General features: G+C 41.4%; 1 protein-coding gene across 1 annotated transcript in view; it reads left to right on the top strand.

The window, feature by feature from the left end:
* The window catches only part of gbe1b (glucan (1,4-alpha-), branching enzyme 1b), a 118,088-nt gene extending 98,543 nt beyond the window's left edge, over positions 1-19,545 (top strand). The window contains exons 13-16 of the mRNA XM_077541146.1: positions 3,383-3,567; positions 6,076-6,206; positions 13,557-13,674; positions 17,501-19,545. Coding sequence (XP_077397272.1) covers positions 3,383-3,567; positions 6,076-6,206; positions 13,557-13,674; positions 17,501-17,563 — 497 coding nt within the window. The 3' untranslated portion in view covers positions 17,564-19,545. The remainder of the gene's footprint in view (positions 1-3,382; positions 3,568-6,075; positions 6,207-13,556; positions 13,675-17,500) is intronic.
* Positions 19,546-19,550: the final 5 nt, after the last annotated feature.

Genomic DNA, 19,550 nt, shown 5'->3' with positions numbered 1-19,550 from the left:
ATATTTATATATTTATTTATTTATTTATATTTATTTATATACTATATATTACAAATATATAATCAGGATCGTACACTTTATGAAGTACAAGTTCTATTCATTCAAGCAAGGAAAGATGATTTGAGATATGAGAGTTGAAACGGAACAAATTCAACATCGTATCTCAAGGCAAAGGGAAAGCAATATTTTATCTCGTTTATATCATTACATAATAGAGAAACTGCAATCTTTATTATGGATGGAAGCAGCAGTGTTATATTTTGTTTGTATCATTATGTACCATAGGAACATGTGTGTTGTTATCGTTACGTGCCAGAGAAACTGCAGTAGCATCCGATCTAATTTATATTATAGACCCGATAAATCTTGTTTAAGAGCTCTCTTAATATTTTAAAGTTTATGGTACTCATATACTTTCTACTCTTCTAACTACAGTATAAAGATGTAAATTTATCAATGACCACTTATTAACTAAAGAGAATATACGATACGTAGAAACTAGTTGAACATTATTTCCCCCTTGTGTGCTATTAAATGATTTTATATAAGAGCGGATTTGTTTTTATTTTGGCTGCAAGCAAGTGGAGGAAGAAGGCAATTCTGGCTGTGATTAATGGAGGCGTGCGGGGAGGAACGTTTGGCGAGGAAAAAGCAACGATTACCTGGTGGAGGTGTGTCCAATCCGTTTCTCTCAAGCGGAGATTAAAAGCGAGACGGGAAGCTTTTATACGGCTCTGCGTCAATCTGCACAGAGAAATCCGGCAGATTACCCGTCGTCACGAAATGATAAAAGGGGGAAAGCATAGCATGATCCTGAGCAGGTGTGACTCATATTGACCTGTCTCCTTTGGATTTTTGGTTTGTTATTCAACTTTTTGACCATTTTTTGGCAGTGGAAGGTCCAATTTCGATCATAGTCTGAGGGTTCCAAGGATCCAACTGCATTTGTCTCTCTTTTTTTTTTTAACGGCATATATGTTTTGCTGTTGGGTGGTCGGATGAATGTTTTTTTTTTTTCCACACTCCTGACCATTCTACTCATTTCTGAAGACAGGAAAATTACAACTTGACATTGACCTCCGTTCCGTGAATTCTCATTCAAATTATCCATCCACTTTCTTAACCTCTTGCTCCTCACAAGGGTCGCAGGGGTGCTGGAGCCTATCCCAGCCAGCTTCGGGCAGTAGGCGGGGTACACCCTGAACTGGTTGCCAGCCAATCACAGGACAACAAAGACCCACACGTGTTGGGCCGCCACCCCCCTCCAACCAACACCACGTTCCGCATGGATACCTTTTGCACATAACACCGACACAGTAAAAAGACAGCTTTGACGGAACTAATGACACAAATAACGGCTCTTATTTGCTACTTTATCGGCTGCGGCAATGCAGTGCTGACAGGCCAGGCCTCGTTGTTTTGTTACTCCTTTAACAGCCACGTAATGAATTTCATTAGGCTCTGCTGTCAATCTCTCTTACGTCTGCTTTGTCCTATTACCTTGACCGTTTTTTGTTTTGTTTTTTTACTCTTGAATTCTTGGAGGTGCCAGCATTTATTGTGTTGTCGCGCGCGTGGCTTCATCCGGCTGCACGTGCCTGCCTCGCCACCTCTGCCGGGGATTCAATTATAGTTTTATGATGTTGACGTGACATTCGCGGATGGATTCATTAACTCATCTCTTGCCGTGACGGCAGAGCGGCATTGCGGCATTGCGGCTCTTTTCCCCTCCTAACACTCGTGCGCAACTTGTCCAGGTATGCACCAAGGCTGATTGACCACCTGGAATGTTGGTCAACACCTTTCAAAACAACTGTTGACATTCAAGAAGCAAATACAGAACAGTGAAACGTTAGTTGAAGAGCTAAAAGGTGTTAGAGTGAGAATTATTAAATATGTACAAACAGCAGCATTATATCTACCGTATTTTCTGCACTAGAAGGCGCACCTAAAAGCCTTTAATTTTCTCAGAAACCGACAGTGCGCCTTATAATCAGGTGCCCCTTATATTGGTTAAGTACGGCTACCATAGTCAGAGGGCGTCACCGAAGTAACAGCAGTTGGAACGGTAGTACCACACCTGAACAAGGCTGGGAAATATTGTAGATATGGATAGTAACGTTTGAACAATATTGAGTTATTGTTACCGTATTTTCCGCACGATAAGGCGCACCTAAAAGCCTTCAATTTTTTCAAAAGCTGACCATGCGCCTTATTAATCAGGTGCGCCTTATATATGGATCAATATTGAGCCGCAACAGGTCTCGCTGTCAAGACGCTATCGGTGACCCTGCACGATCGGTGACGCGCATGCGCAGAAGATCCCGCCATCTTGGATCGCTAGCTAATACTAATACTTTACCTCAGAGAAAATAATAAAACCGCTGTTTATTCATTTTGGGAGTGAATGGAGTTGTCAGAAAGCTCGTTTGTAATCTATTAATAAAGTTGGACTGGCCTATCTGACTGTTTTGTTGACATTCCCTTTAGCGCAGCACCATCTAATGGATGCATAACGTAACCCCAGCCTCTACTGTAGCGCCTTATATATGGAAAAGGTTTTAAAATATGTCATTCATTGAAGGTGCGCCTTATAGTGCGGAAAATACGGTAATTGTATTGTTAAAACGGAACCATATTGTGACTGCACTACCGGTAACTTGTTTTGAGAGTGAACAAAGTTGTCAGAATGCCGGTTTGTATTCAATTACCGGTCATAAATATTGACTGACTCATCTGTTTTGTTCAGATTCCCTTTTAGCACAGCTCCATCTATTGTACGCTTAACGCAACCCCAGCCACCACAGTAGCTTCTATTCTATGTGCCTTATAATGCGGAGCGCCTTATATTATGGAAAAACGTTTTCATATAGGCCATTCATTGAAGGTGCGCCTTATAATCCGATGCACCTTATAGTGCGGAAAATATGTTAGATTTGTATTGTCTAGTTTGTGTTATCATGTCTAAGAAGTATGTGTAGCATTATAGCAGAATATTGTATCTACTTTTTAACAAATTTATACCAGAAGAAGAGTGTCCTGTTTAGTTTTGTACCACACAAATATTAACATAAAACAATACAGTAATGTAGGCCTACTCGAATGCCGGTAATCTAGGAACAGTCACACAGGCTGCTTCTTCTTTTTATCAGTTGTCCAAATCGAGCAGGAACAGGAAGTGCTTGGGGGAAGTTTGCTACAAAATAGGAAGCAGAAATAAAGGCTCGACGGCTCTAAACATAAAAAAAAAAAGCGAGACGCTCCGCTGGGATTCCGCGCAGGTCGCGGACCGTGTCCAACTTGAAAAGAGCCTCAAATAGCAGCGCCGGTGCTAATCTGCGGTGACGCTTCGCTCTCGATTTTTTTTGTCCGTGTGCCGCAGGGAACGAGTTCGGTCACCCCGAGTGGTTGGATTTCCCCCGAGAGGGAAACAACGAGAGCTACCACTACGCCCGGCGGCAGTTCGACCTGCTGGACATGACGCATCTGCGCTACCGGCAGCTTTACAACTTTGACCGTGACATGAACCGCACCGAGGACAAGTACGGCTGGCTGGCCGCCCCGCCGGTAAGAATATGGGATTTTATTTTATTTATTTATTTATTTTTTTAATCCAACACTATTTTATTTCTTAGGACAAATTTTAGAACAATTTCTGTGGCGGATACCGTTCAGGGTTCAGATTAGGGTTAGGATTAGAGGTTTGTTTGGCCATTCCTCCAGTTCGGAAATTTTCATTTTTTTTTTACTGAAATAATATTTCTACCCACCACCAACTTATTTCTCAAGACAAACTGATTGCTAAGCTCTTGCAGGCAGATGGAGATAAATGCCTGTCAAGTTCACCTTGGCGAGGTTTCCCTCGCTCTCGGATTTAGCTCTCATCCGCCGTCGTCGCTCTTCAATTAATAGCGGCGCTTAGCCGAGTGTTTCTCCGCACTAGCGAGATGATGTAAACGCAGAGTAAATTGATCGGGATTAGGCGCGAGTGTGCGTAATTGATTCGCGGCGGGGTGTGTCGTCGCGGCGAGAGAGCCTCTTCACCTTGTTACTCTCCTGGCCGCCGTCGTCGTCCTGCCGCCGTGCGAACTCGGGATAATTACAATCATGTCTGCCTCTTGGGCGACATTTTTTTTTTTCCACCTTCATATCGATTGCGAGTCATCTGCTTTTATTTCCCAAGCGCTTGTAACTGAAGTGGGGAAAAGTTGCACTGAACTCATCATCTTGGCTGTGTTTTCCTGCTGATGCGCAACCTTCAAATCATTTAAGTTTTGGTGAACTGAAAGACGATTCATTCATCAAAAGAATAGGCGGCCATTTTTTTTTTTACAACTCGAAACGATCGTTAAACTTTAAGGCCGCAACTCCGCCCACATGATGTCATTCGATATAAAAGGAAGATATATTTAATATTAGAGGTTGGCGAGTACCGACACTCGTGTATCTGTATCGGGCCGATACCTGGCCTCGTTTCAAGAAATCGGCACTCAAGAAGGTGGATGATGTCAACATCGGCTGCTCTCTTGTGGCCGTTTTACGATCAGGAATGCAAAATTGGTAATTTGAAGAAGAGAACATTGCCATTAATTTCATAAATTGGGAAAAATACTATATTGGGACATATAGGTATTTGTTCAAAATTATCCGTCATCTCACTTTTTAAATTATCCAAAGTCATTAGACCCTCAAACACTTTAATGAATGACGAGCAACTCGTGAATCGCAAATGACGTTTGTTTGTTCACTCATTTATTATCGTGCGACCCGCTGGGAGAAATGCCGCTTTTGTCACTTTACGGACAAATGATAGGAAATGTACTTTTTAATTGTTTGTATACAAATGGTTGGCTCTCGGGAGTGTCTGCCCAACTATAGAGAGTGAAATTAAACAACCCCACAATTTGTTGCAGAGCTGCAATTTTAGAGAACGCGTGACAGCATGTTAATGTTGTGTAGGACGCTTTTTTTTTGTGTGAAATAGATGAAAGTAATTCAACAGTTTCTGTCGTTTTCTGCTACTAATTTTGTTGTGCACACCTCGACCATCTGTAGTAATAATAATAATAATAATAGTGATTATTAGGGATAATAGTGATTTAATGGGGTGTCCGTGGAAATTAATTCATTCATTCTTCACAGAGGATAAAGAATACAGTATATAACTTTGAGTTCTGTTATATTGTCCTATGTTTATTATCAAATATCCATATCTTAAAGGGCCACTTAGATGCTATTATTGGCTGTTAACATAGTGGATTAAAAGCAGCAGTTTGTTTTCAGTCGTTACTTAAAACTCATCCACTGCCAGCCATTTTAGAAAATTTCAAAATTTTCAATACCCACACGATATTACGTTCAATAATTATATATAAACCGAATCTACCAAATGACAGAATAGACTCCCTACTTTTTGCCTCGTCCCTTTTTATTTATTTTTTTTTGTAATTGACAGTAGAAAAATGTAGGTTTGCCAAAATACAGCCATTTCTCCCATGGACTCTGAAACTGTGTTTATTTCGTATGAAAATGGGGCAATGATGTCATCTACCGGTGGTTGGGCATCAGTAAAGTTTTTTCAGCCGCCCGGTTTTAAATACAATATGTGTAATTTTATATTTAGTTTGACAGTAAACCACAACTGAGAATAAACACATTGAAGCCTCTTTTTTTTAATTTGTTTTTTTTTTGTTTTTTTTGTTTTTTTGTAGCCACTAATATCTGCATCTGTCTCAAAAGTCCCCAATCAGTTGGGCTCTTTAAAAAAAATAAAATAAAAAATAGTATCATCCTTTAAAAGCCACATGTTTTGGATGTCATTCTATTCTTCAGGGGATACGCTCCCGTTTGACATTGATAATGCCCGCTAACGAAACATTAGCATCAGTCCAGTCGGGCTTTACCGGGCTGACAAGCGCTGGCGTCTGCCCGAGATGACCGCCACCTGGAATCCGGAAACGTGCGTCCCGCTGCTGCATCGCGCGCCGCTTTGTAATCCTCTAAATCCACGCATAGGAGAGGAAGATGATGACTATTCATGGGGCGCTCTCGTGTCCCCGCTGTCTCCCCCCGCAGGCCTTTGTGAGCGCCAAGCACCAGGAGGACAAGGTCATCGTGTTTGACAGGGCCAACGTGCTCTTCATCTTCAACTTCCACCCCAGCAAAAGCTTCCAGCATTACAAGGTGGCCGTGCAGGCGCCAGGAAAGTATCCTTTTTTCAGCTCTCTTCAAACAATTAATCATTTTTTCCAACATTCAGCGTTTCATTTGCAATGCCAGAGCAAGAACTCTGCTGATTTTGAATGATTTAAATAGCTCGTCTCCACTCTAAAGCCTTTCAAAGGGACACATTAGTGCAATTCCCGGCTTTTATCGTATAAATTGTTTGTCAGTTATTAAAGCGGATTGCATGTTTAGATCCATATTTAGTTTGGAGTGTGCTCACGTCGCTTATTATAGGAGACAAAAGGCGTGCCGAGGATAAAAATAAAAGCGACGCAGCAGGAGGCAAACATGGCCGTGGTGTTTATTTGCAGATGGGGAAGAAGCATGGGGGGAAAAAGAAAAAAAAAAAAAAGAACAACAGTAGCAGCTGCTAATCTCTTAATATCGAGTGCTAATCGCGAGCGTGTTTGACGCGGCGTAATTACAACCTCTCTTGACGGGGTGAAGCCGGGCCGCGCCGCTTAATCGCCTCGCCGCTCGCTTTTTGATGTTTTGAAGGAGAGGCCTCCGATGCCGGCTGCTGTCATTACACAACACGGACGTAAACACATCAAGTGAGAGGGCGTGTGCGTGTATGTGAAATTGTTATTTTATTCGTGCGAGAGTGAATGTGTGTGCACATGTGTTTAACTCATTCACTCCCAGCCGTTTTCACTGAAGCAACCCTGACTGATTTTGCAAGGCCCATAGATTGTTCTATTGCAATAAAAACATGGAACCTACCAAAAGAAAGATTAGAGTCAGGGAAAAAAGTATATTTCTATCGTTTTGCAGCAATTAGCATGATAATATAGCTACATTTCATCATTATTCACAAATGTGGGCGGCACGGTGGACGACTGGTTAGCACGTCCGCCTCCCAGTACTGAGGACTCTGGTTCGAGTCCGGCCTTCCTGGGTGGAGTTGGCATGTTCTTCCTGTGCCCGCGTGGGTCTTCTCCGGGTACTCCGGTCTCCTCCCACATTCCAAAGACATGCATGGCTAGGTGTGCTTGTATGTGTTGATGTTTGTTCGTCTCTGTGTGCCCTGTGATTGGCTGGCAACCAGTCCAGGGTGTCCCCCGCCTACTGCCCATAGCCAGCTGAGATAAGCTCCAGCACCTTGTGAGAAACAAGCGGTTCAGAAAATGGATGGCAGGATGGATTCACAAATGTGTTTAAAACAGTGTGGAAAATAGCTTTTTGCAACAAAGGCCTTGATTGATCTCATATACTCTGCTGCCACTTGCTGGCCGTTATTGTAATAACTACCATTGCTTCAAGCATTCTCTTCAGTTCAGAGGCTGCATCAAAGCCTGCTCTAGCATAATAATAATGTAAAAAAAAAAAAAAAAAAACTTATAAATACGTCTTTTGCAGCAAATGAGTTAATGTGTGAGATGTGTGTAAGAGACCTAGTATAAAATAGTGTGAAAAAGTGTTTTGTGAGAGTCGACAGTGTCTGGGTGTGTGACTGAGGTGTGAGAGTGAGGGTATGTGTGAGAGCATGTGATACATGACGGGGTGTGCATGTAATTGTGAATGTGAGTGAAAGAGAGCGTGAGAGGATGTGTGAGTGCATGAAGGAAAATGAGCATGACTGTGTGCACGTAACATTGTGATTGTGTTGCGTGAGAGTGAATGCGTGTGCATGTGTGAGCATGATAAAGTGAGTATTAAATGATGTATGAGAAAGTGTGTTGAAAGTGTGAGATTTGGGTGTGTGACTTGAGAGTGTGAATGAGAGGGTGAGCTTCGGAATGTATGTGTGAGAGCGTTTGTGAGTACATGAGAGAAAGTGGACATGACCGTGAAAGTGCATGCGAGAATGTGTGTGCTTCAGAGAAAGTGCGTGAACATGTGTAATGTGTGAGAGTGCAAGTGTTCCTGCGAGTGAGAGAGCAAGTGTGTGCGTGTGAGAAGGAAGGTGAAGCCAGCCGGGGGAGATGCAGATGCTCCGACGGGAAGCGTGCGCCGAGGATCCAATTAGGGGCGAAGACGGATGAAAGTGCCACTCAGAAAGCAGCCGCGGTAAACACGGACGAGCTGAAAGAGCGCAAAAGTGCTTTTTCATTACAACGCGCCCGTCACACGCTCAAACTTTGCCGCGCGCCGCGCCAGGGTCGGCACGGTCACGCGGCTGAAAATAATCGGCGCTCAAGGCTGACCCGAGCCGCTCATGCTTGACTCCGCTGCATTGTTTTCAACCGCGCGCCAGGAGAACGCTCGACGCATTTTTCCCGCAATTTGAAAACCTTCCCACGCGTCTTCAGAAATTGTCTGTCAAATGCTTTCATCAAAATTCCACAGGGAGAATTATTTGTTGCTGATTATTATTAGCCTGTTGTGCAGGGGCGGTCCTGTCTATGTGCTTAAAACAACACATAACGCGACTGTCCAAAATGCCGATAAATTGCCAAGGCAATTTTGTCCCTTTATTCAACTTCCTGATTGGAAACGGTGCACATAATTCCAAACGCTCTGTGTTTACCTCCTATTTCTCCTCCTCAAATTGGTGGTTGCTTTTTTTTTTTTTTTTTTTTTTGAGGGATTATGTCCGTTAGCGGCTTGCAGAGGGCCGCAGTCGGGCTTGCAAAGTATTCCCATCGATGTATGCGAATTAAAGGCCAAGATGGCGGAACGCTCATCGATTTTTGTCCAATAAGCTGGCGAGTTTGGGCGGTGTGATTGCAACCACTGACGACTTGAAAACAATCCGGCCATGAGTCTTGATTGCAGAGCCAGACATGAATTTAGTTCGTCAGCTTGTCTTCCTGCTACAAAAAAAAAAAGAAAAAGAAAAAAAGAATTGCTCTTTGTCTTGGCCTTTGTCCCCATCATCACAACTTTTTTTTTTCTTCAACCTGTATCATTAAATAATAGTTTTTTTTTTGTTTTGTTTTATTTTGGTTTTTTTTTTGGGGGGGGGGGGGGGGGGGGTTGTTTGGGTTTTACTGGATTTTGACTGATTTTGCGAGGTCCACAGAATATTCTGTTCTGTTGCTATAAAAGCATGGAACCTACCAAAAGAAAGATTAATCTCTTCTTTCATCAGGAAAAAAAATATATATTTCTATCTGTTCCGTTTTGCAGCAATTAGCATTGCAGGTTTTATCGATATTCACATTCCTGGTGAAAACGTTGGCAAAAAGAGCTTGTTGCAACATGGCCCTAGCTGATCTCTTGCCTACTCTTTTGCCACCTGCTGGCCGTTTTTTTTTTTTCTAATATTTACCATTTCTTTAAGCCACCTCTTCATGTCAGAAGCTGGATCAAAGTATTCTGTATAGTATAGAATTTTAAAAAAAAAATGTATAAAAACATTTTTTCGGGAGTGCGGGACAATGTATTAAAAAACGTATTTATACGTTTTTGGGTTTGAATGAGTTTTAAAAAAAAATCGTTTGACAGCTCTAATTTGGACGTCTTTTACATTGTTCCAAATGGGAGGGTAAAGGAGAATCTGAAAACGTCTGGCGTTGAATGAGCTTCAAATAAACGTCACATAACACAATATCTTCTGTGGGTCTTGAAAGATCAATCAAAATGGTTTAAAACCGTATGGACAACTTTGCTTTGAAAACGGCTGGCAGTGAATGAGTAAATAAATATGTATGCAGGAGAAAAAAAAACAAAAAAAACATTCCCCGTCATTGTACATTTTTGAATAATAGCAACACAATAAACGATTGTGGTAAGTGCAGCGCCGTGTGAGTTTGTCGCCGTAAAAATGAGTTAGTGTCGGGGGCCCACGCCGCGACAGCTTTCTCCGACAGTGAGCGAGAGTGACGAGCTGGCACAATCGCAGCCGCCTGTTGCTTGGCGCTACATCAAACGGCAATCTGGTCCGACGTTTAGCGGGACTCGTGTCGCTGCCGCTTTAAATGCAGGCCGTCGTCCATTTCAAAGTATATTCAACTGGAACCCGATGGCGTCGCTCTCCTTGTTTCGATTGACGCGTGACGCAATATGGCCTACGGAGCTGATGACTTGGATATTGTTCTAAATCAGAGGTGTCCAAACAACGGCCCGGGGGCCATTTGCGGCCCGCCATACATTTTGTGGCGGCCCACGGCAAATACTAAAAATAATTTTCCATGTTGTGGTTCAGAATGTCAAGTTGGGATCAGCTGCTGCTCAGTGGAGAGGCGTAGCTATTATAGTGGCACACAGGGGTCATCTTTGCTTTGTAACTGTTAGCAGTTTTCAATAAGTAACTGCACATTATATCAACAATTTATAATTGCTTCATTGATTTTTACCGTGTTTAACGCATTCACTGCCATTGACGGAAAAAGACGTCAAATGATTTGCTTGATTTTTGCTGGTCTGGCAATGAATGTGTTAATAAATAACTTAAAAAAATAAATAAATCATAGTGGCCCTTGCAGCTTTCTATTTTTCTGTATGTGGCCCTCAGACGAAAAAGTTTGGACATCCCTGTTCTAAATCAACTGGGTTTTTGTTTTAGAATTCCCTGGCATGTTTGGTTGTAAATTTAGTTGCTGTCAAAATGTGTCAAAACATGGTCATCCTTGATTAGAGAGGTGTAAAAGAACCCCCCATAAAATATACGTGTCGGCCCGTAGCAGGGGTGGAAAACTGTCCTGCAGGTTTTCTAGATGTCCCTACTCGAAGTGCAGCTGATTCCAATGAACAGGCTCGTTATCAGACTTGTTGCAGAGCTTGCTGTGGATGGCATAACCCCCCCCCCGTCCCCTCCTTCTTTGTACACCCCTGCATATGATTTAATCCCTCACCCAATGAGAATCAACAACAAATAAGATCAGTTAGCATTATAATTGATCGTAGAACTGGAATCGCTAAACTCATCAATTCCCATCCTTAGCCACCATCTCACACAAAAAATCATTGAGCATGTCGTTCTTAACTCATTCACTCCCAACCATTTTTGTTTTCCTGGATTTTGCAAGGCCCGCGAAATATCGTGTTCTATTGCTATAAAAATATGGAACCTACCAAAAGAGAGATTAGAGTCTCTTCTTTTATCAGGAAAAAAAAAAAAGTATATTCCTATCTGTTTCCGCTGTGCAGCAATTTGCAATAGAACACAGCTAAGTTTCATCATTATTCACAATTCTGCTTAGAACTGTGGGGAAATCAGCTTGTTTTAACATGGCGTGGTTGATCTCTTATACTCTGCTGCCACTCAACCATTTTCTGCAGTAGAGAGACTGCATCAAAGCCTTCTCTATGCTCTGGCATAAAACAAAAAACAACAACAAAAAAACGTATAAATACGTCTTTGGGACACTTAAAACATTTAAAATATGACGTATTTATACGTTTTTGGGAGCTCATGAGTTAACATAGCAAATGAAAGTTGAAAAAAAAAAAAAAAAAACGATGGCTCTTCAACTGTGACTTGTTGAGAATGTGACCGTGAACTTTTGGTTAATGTGCATAATACAAGAGGAACCCGCGTCTCGTTGCGGACGAGTGGCGCCACTCAAGAGTCAAGCGCACAAGGACTTGCTGGAGAGTCTCATGCATTGGAAGTAACATACAAAAAGTACTTTTCAATGACATTCAACTCAGTCAATTGGTTTTAGACGGGCTGATAAGTGCACACTGGATCGCATCTTCATCCCCCCCCCCCCCCCGTCATTTTTTTATCCCGCCGTCCTTCACGTGGACTCTCGGAGCCGACCCTCCTTTTAACTCGTCTTCTTGATTGCGCTTGTTTTGTCGCCGCTTCCAGCCCACACAAATTGAATTGCTCAGTTTGTTGGGTTTTTTTGTGTGCGTGATGGACGAGCTTATGTCTTCCCGGGCCTCGTCGCGAGATTGGAAAAGCAAATAGATGTGTCGGGAGATTGTTTGGAGACGCGGCTCACGTACGGGGAAAAGACGGAGTTTGTTCTTTGCTGCGAAGCTGCCGGGGTTTTCGCTTGAGCCGTTTCTTAGTCGTCTCTTTGGCCTTGGAGGCACCTTGTCAGACTGCCAAAGAGAAGTGAGCGTGTTTGGATTTTGGGAAGGAATCGCATCCGAAGCTCTCTAAGGGGGAGGCGGTACGCGCTTTGGCACGCTTTACGCCTCAAGTCTGCTACGTTGGGCTAGTGGGAGAACGAAATTGAAGGAAATAATTGATAAAAACAATATAAAAGTCCACAGCACACTCAGTCATAGTAGACATGACGTCAAGTTACTGGAATGTGATCCAGTCATTCATGACAGCTGGTACAATACTGTCACAATAAAAAGAATGACTTGGTGTAATCGACAAAGTCAAAAAAAGTCCATTGGCACACTCAGTCCTCAAATTACTGTCACGTGATCGCTCTTTGCCAGTTAATGCTGATGGAACGTGAAAATTTGGGCTTGTCATGTTCAAAGTGCACTTCCTTACTCATTTGCTCCCAATGACGTGTAAATACGTTTTTTTAAGGTTTTAAGTGTCCCAAAGACATATTTATACGTTTTTTTGTTTTGTTTTTGTTATGCTAAAGCATACAGAAGGTTTTGATGCAGCCTCTCAACTGCAAAGAACGGTTGCAGAAATGGTAGTTATTACACAAACGGCCAGCAGGTGGCAGCAGAACAAAGGAGGTCAACCAGGGCCATCTAGGAAAAAAGCTAAATTACTTTCAATTTTACATAGATTTGTGAAAACTGATGAAACTTAGCACTCTTCTAATGCTAATTGCTGCAAAATGGAAACAGATAAACATACTCTTTTTTTTTTTTTTTTTTTTTTTTTTCCTCCTGATGAAAGAAGAGACTTTAATCTTTCTTTTGATAGCAATTGAACACAATATTCTGTGGGCTTTGCAAAATCAGTCAAAATTCAGTAAAACAGCCGGGAGCGAACGGGATTGTGAAATGTGAAAATGGCGGCGAGTGAATGAGTTAAAGCGAAAGTCAATCAAAAAAATGAATAAAAATATGTTATATGTGACCTCACTAGTCTAACATGACATTCTGATTAATATTCCATTTGTGGAATATGAGTTAAGCAGCAAAATCCAGCCGTTTTTATCCATCTCAGGGTGCGGCCATTTTGCCACTTGCTGTCGACTGAAGATGACATCACAGTTGCTCAGGTTTCAGGTACCAACCAATCACAGCGCAGCTTCAGAAAACAGGTGAGCTCTGATTGGCCGTTGCCCGAGCCATGAGCAACTGTGATTTATTTATTTTTTTATTAAAAACGGCCGAATTTTGCTTCATTAACTCATATTCCACAAATGTAATATTAATCAGAATGTCCTGTTTAGACTAGTTAGGCCACATATAACATATTGTTGTCAAATCTTTTGAGGTTGACTTCCACTTTAAGTCATCTGCTTCCTCCCCCGTTCGCTTCACTTTCCTTAACCGTCGCCTGCCAGGTACAAAATCAAGCTGGATTCTGACGAGGCTGTGTACGGAGGCCACGGACGGCTGGACCACAACACCGAGTTCTTCACGGAGCCGCAGCCCTTCAACGGACGCGCCCATTCCATGCAGGTACGCGCTTCGCCTCGTCGTTATTGGTGGGTGCAGTCACACCGGGGACGATGGCATGTTGTGTAAAAAGAATGACAAATTATTGTTGTTTAACGTTGGTGAAAAATAAGACAAGTTATCATTTTTTGCATTTTCTTAACTCATTGACTGCCATTGACGGAAAAAGACGTCAAATAATGCATTTTTGCTGGGCTGGCAGTGAATGTGTTAAACACAATGTGCCAATATATTTTGTGATTATATTGTAGCATCCTTTTCTCCTTTTTTCTTTTTTTAAGGCAAATTTTGCTTACAAATCCGTCAATTTTGGTTACATCTCATCTTAACTCATTGACTGCCATTGACGGAAAAAGACGTCAAATAATGCATTTTTGCAGGGCTGGCAGTGAATGTGTTAAGAAGACAAATTACCGGTATTGTGCTTTCCTGAAAAGAAGACAAACTACTGGTGTTGCCCATTCACGGCGAGCTGGATCACAACAATGGGGCATTACTATTTGCTCAACTTCAGAGGGTTGTGGGTGTCTTTCAGGGATAAAACTTTCTTTTTTTTAAATTCTTTGTATTGTATTGTTATTCCAGCAAAATTCTACCTATAAAAATGAACTACAAAGAACATCAAACTAAGCTAGATTGCACTAACTACACTTTCATCTATACCAGGGGTGTCCAAACGACGGACCGGGGGTCATTTGCGGCCCGCCATACATTTTTTGGCGTCCCGCGGCAAATACTAAAAATAATTTTTCAATGCTGTTTAAAAAAAAAAAAAAAAAAGAGGGTGGATTAAACATAACTAGCTATGCGAAGACACAAATTTGCAGCTAATAATTCAATTTCAGAAATAAAAATAGTTTCATCCACTTGTTGCTTAATGTCAAGGTCCAATTTGTGAAATCATCACATTAATTTAATGGTTCATAAGTGTGGTCAGTTGATGACCGATTGTTCTTGTGGTGGTTCCGAATGTCAAGTTGGGATTCAGCTGTTGCTCAGTGGAGAGGCGTATCTATTATAGTGGCACACAGGGGTCACTATTTGCCTTGTGACTGTTAGCAGTTTTCAATAAGTAACTGCACATTATATCAACAATTTATAATTGCTTCATTGATTTTTACCATGTTTAACTCATTCACTGCCATTGACGGAAAAAGGCGTCAAATGATGCATTTTTTTTTTTTTTTTGCTGGTCTGGCAATGAATGTGTTAATAAATAATTTAAAAAAAAAATCAAAGTGGCCCTTGCAGCTTTCTGTTTTTCTGTATGTGGCCCTCAGAGGAAAAAAGTTGGGACACCCCTGATCTATACTGTTTAGAGAGGTACTAATTAGTTTGCATTCCATTGAGAGCTGTTCCTAATATTTTGACCTTGTGATGTAGCCAAACACGCTAACCGGCATTCACCGTCCCTTCATGCAAAATGAAACGGTTTTAATCTTTGGGAAAAAAAATAAATAAATGCACATTTTCCAACAGAACTCTGAATCCTCATTAGAATCCGCTTCCTGCGTTTCCTTACGTAACGAATGTAAATTATTCAGCCTGTTACCTTTTCATGTGCCGCACGGAGAAGTGCTAAAAGGGTGAACGACTCAAGGCGCCGGTTTTGTTTACATGAACTCGACGTGAACCTTGGCACGTCGCTAATGCAAGCGCCGGTGCACTTAAGCAGATAAGGATGTTGTTGTTGCTTTTTTTTTGGTTTTGTTTTTTTCTCATCAAGGACCAACTTTTTCTTGACTTTTCGACGCCTCTCGTCGGTCTAAAAAGGCCACTTTAGCCGGCGCGTCATGTAATCACGTACGTCGGAGAAGGAAGTGAGGCCGAGCAGAAAACGGGCGCCTCCTCCTCCTCCTCCTCCTTGGCATCGACTTTGTTGTTAGATGGAAACGTAATCAGACGCCGGCGTCCACAGGGGGCGTGAATGTGCCCACGCTGTTTTATTCGCCAGCTGGTGCTTTCAAAGTCGGCACCGACTCCGCAAACTAAGAACGCGCCACTCCTCTGACTCGGAACCAAAATAATTAGATGGCGTCGCCATGCTTGCTGTTGGGATTTGTCCATGTTGCGAGCCAAAAAGTTTGTTACGTTACGCCTCCGTGGCGTATTATGTAAGGGACAGGAAGTGCAACAGCCTCGTCGACTGTAAACACAGTGCAGCTCAACTTCTGGCGAGCAGATGTCGGTGTGCTGTCGTCAGAAGTGTTAACTCGTTTCAAACAAGATCGAGACAACACAAAGATGAAAATCATCAAACTGATGATTTTTGATGTTGTGTTTTTCTACAAAGAAATCCTATCAAATCCTAGAAAGACAAATTATTGATGTTGTTCTGTACTGATGTGCTTTCCTAAAAAGAAGACAAACTATTGTTCAATGTTGCACTTTCCTAAAAGGAAGACAAATGATCAGTGTTGCATTTTCCTAAAAAGACAACAAACTATTGACATTGCACTTTCTTAAAAAGAAAAAAAACGTGCATTCTGCACTTCCCTAAAAAGAAGACAAACATGATGATGGAACATCTGCAACTATCAATGTTGTACTTTCATAAAAAGAAGATAGACCATTGATGTTATGTTTCCTTAAATAGAAAACAAACTATTGTGTAATTTACAAAAAAAAACTATTGACGTTGCACTTTCTTAAAAAGAAAAAAACGTGCATTCTGCACTTCCCTAAAAAGAAGACAAACTAGGTTGATGTTCCACTTTCCTTAAAAACAAGTTTAACTATCAATGTACTTTCCTAAAAAGAAGATAGACCATTGATGTTGTGCTTTCTTAAATAGAAAACAAACTATTGTTGTAATTTACCAAGAAAAAAAAAAGAAAAAAACTATTGCTGTTGCACTTTCCTAAAAAGAAAACAATCTATTGGTCTTCAACTTTATTTAAAAGAAAAAAAAAAAAAAAGACACTTGCTTAAAAAAGGTGACAAATTATGGATGTGAGCGTTCCTACAAAAAGATTATTTTAACAAACTGTTGGTTAAACTTTCACAAACAAAACTATTGATGTTGCACTTTTCAAAAAAAGAGGACAAAATATTGGTCTTGTCTTGTCGAAGACAGTTCCAATGTTGCAATTTCTTTCAAATGAAAACTATTAATTTTGCCCTTTCCTCAAAAAGAAAATATTTGAGCTGTTATGTTATGAAACATTTTAACTTCTTTGGTATATATTATTTTGTTTGACCATCTTTTGTCTTGCTAGATTTTTTTTAATTCCATTTTATTTTAAATCAGATTAAATCCTGTGTACAAAAAGACAAATAGTTTTTTTCCGCTTGTTTACTTTCAATGTTGTCCAAATGTGAACCAAACAGTGATGTTGCTACTTAGCTCACCTCCTTGCACTCGCAGTTGCTCCCGCGCGAGCGTTTGGGCCACCGGTGGGCGCCAAAGAGACCCAGCAGCGGCTCTAAAGTGCAGCGCTTGATTGAATTGTTTACGGCCGCGCTCTCGCTCTCGCGCCGGCGACTCTGTGGGGAAATCTAAGGCCGTTTTATGTCTGCCTGACTTTTTTTCTTCCTTTTTCATGAGATGACTAATGGCGCTCGGTGGCTCTTGGCCCGGCGAGCGCGCGCGCACGGAATATCAAACAGATTGATCAAAGAGCTGATTAGCGGCAAGACACCTTGTTCTAAAAATAAATGCGTTCGTACGTGCAGGTTGCATTCGTACCGTACATCACGAGGTGTCATGGACGTGGGCGGGGCTCGGCCCCCGGGAGATGCACAGACTTAAAAGCAATGCAATAATGACGCGGTCGATTGTTTAACAGCTGTCTCACGTTTGTCTTTTTGTTTTTTTTTTACCCCCCAGGTGTACATCCCCTGCAGGACCGCCCTTGTGCTAGCCAATGAGGAGATCGATTACTGTTATTAAGGGGACACGCACGCACTGTGTCCGATTGGTCCATTTGGACGTCAAGCACAGCTCGAGTCCATCCCACCACCAGAAACCCAATAGCAGTTATTAGCAGTGTTCTTTGTCTTGTGAAACACGATTGTGGGTGCAGGGAAGCAACACGCAACATCAAGAATTATTATCATCATTATTATTAACTCGTTCACTCGCCGCCATTTTCACAGAAGCAATCCCGTTCGCTCCCGGCTGTTTTGCTGGATTTTGACTGATTTTGCAAGGCTCACAGAATATTGTGTTCTATTGCTATAAAAACATGATTAAAGTCTCTTCTTTCATCAGGAAAAAAAAAGTATGTTTCTATCTGTTTCCGTTTTGCATCAATTAGCATTAGAAGAGAGCTAAGTTTCATCAGTTTTCACAAATCTATTTAAAATTGTAAGTAATTGAGCTTTTTTTCTACATGGCCCTGGTTGATCTCCTTTGCTCTGCTGCCACCTGCTGGCCGTTTGTGTAATAACTACCATTTCTGCAACCGTTCTTTGCAGTTGAGAGCCCGCATCAAAGCCTTCTGTGTGCTCTAGCATTAAGAAAAAAAAAAAAAAAAAAAACGTATTTACACGTTATTGGGAGCAAATGAGTTAATAATAATCATAGTCAAATCATTGATGATAGAATTTTTATTTTGCACTTTTGGATGTTGATGTTTGGTTTATTTGTGTCGGTGGTGCTTCCGTACAATAAGGGTACCCTTATACTTAATGAGCTGAATTGTTTATTGACACAGTCAGACATCAGCTTGACAAATAGTGAGCCAACTACTTTGCTCATAAATTGCTGCAGTAAAATAAAAGGCACGTATCAAATGTGTCATTTTTACCCAAAACACGAACAAAAGTGTTTAGTGTGGATAACTGCTTGTGATTGGGGTTTATTTGGATGAATTTCCTTCAGATTTTAAGAATTTGAATTTGCCCGAAATGGCTGCTTCAAACCAAAATGGCTGACTTCCTGTTCAATTTTTTGGGATGCATTCTTGATTTCAGGGGAGCTCATTTTTCCGTATCTTTTTTTGTCCTCGAAATGATTATCATATTATTGATGCCTTGTTCGGCCCACGTATGATTAGCTTTAGCTAGTGTTAGCTTTTCAATTGAGCATCTCCATATTGTCACCAATATACAAGCTGTAATCTAAAGAACAAAACTTTTTGGATTGGCCTGTTATGGTAAGATATGTCCACCCAATTTCATGTCAGTTGGTCAAACCAAAAAATTAAAAATAAAAATAACTTTAAATGAAAGTCAAGTCAAGTTTATTTATATAGCCCTGAATCACACAAAAGTCTCAAAGGGCTTCACATGCCCACAGTTGACAAATAGTAACGACATCCCCTCATCAAACCACAAAAGGGCAAGGCCAGAGAGTAAAACATTACAATAGTCAAGGCGAGACGTAACAAACGCATGAATTGTAATCTCTGCATATAAATGTTAAACAAGAGAGGGCCTAGTACCGACCCCTGTGGGACTCCACACGTGACGTTACAGAGCTCAGAGGTCGCATAGCCATGGATTACACGGCGCGTCCTCTCTGTGAGGTACGAACGAAACCACGAAAGTGCTAAGCCTGAAATACCAAGACATGTTTGGAGGCGATCTCGTAAAATTTTATGATCGACGGTCTCGAACGCGGCGCTAAGATCAAGTAATAATAAAACTGACGAGTCCATTGCTAGGAGAATAACAAATGTCTGTTTCCATGCACATCCCAAACCAATTTGTTCAGCATTTTTAAGGGTACCCTTCAGGTAAGGTGGCACCGTGTCAGTATTACCAGCACATCAAACATTTGTGGGGGCATTGTAATGTTTAACTTGCTGTAATTTGCACAGAACAAATGGAATTGTGAAATGTGAAATGATTTTTGCATGACAACACTTTGGACCTTTTTGTCATTGCAACTGTTGTTTTTGCAGTGCATTAAAAAAAAAAAAAGTGCCATCATG

This window comes from Festucalex cinctus, chromosome 13, assembly GCF_051991245.1.
Source record: "Festucalex cinctus isolate MCC-2025b chromosome 13, RoL_Fcin_1.0, whole genome shotgun sequence".
Lineage (NCBI taxonomy): Eukaryota > Metazoa > Chordata > Actinopteri > Syngnathiformes > Syngnathidae > Festucalex > Festucalex cinctus.
Note: the sequence above shows the minus strand (reverse complement) of the source record. Positions and strands in the feature narration are given on the sequence as shown.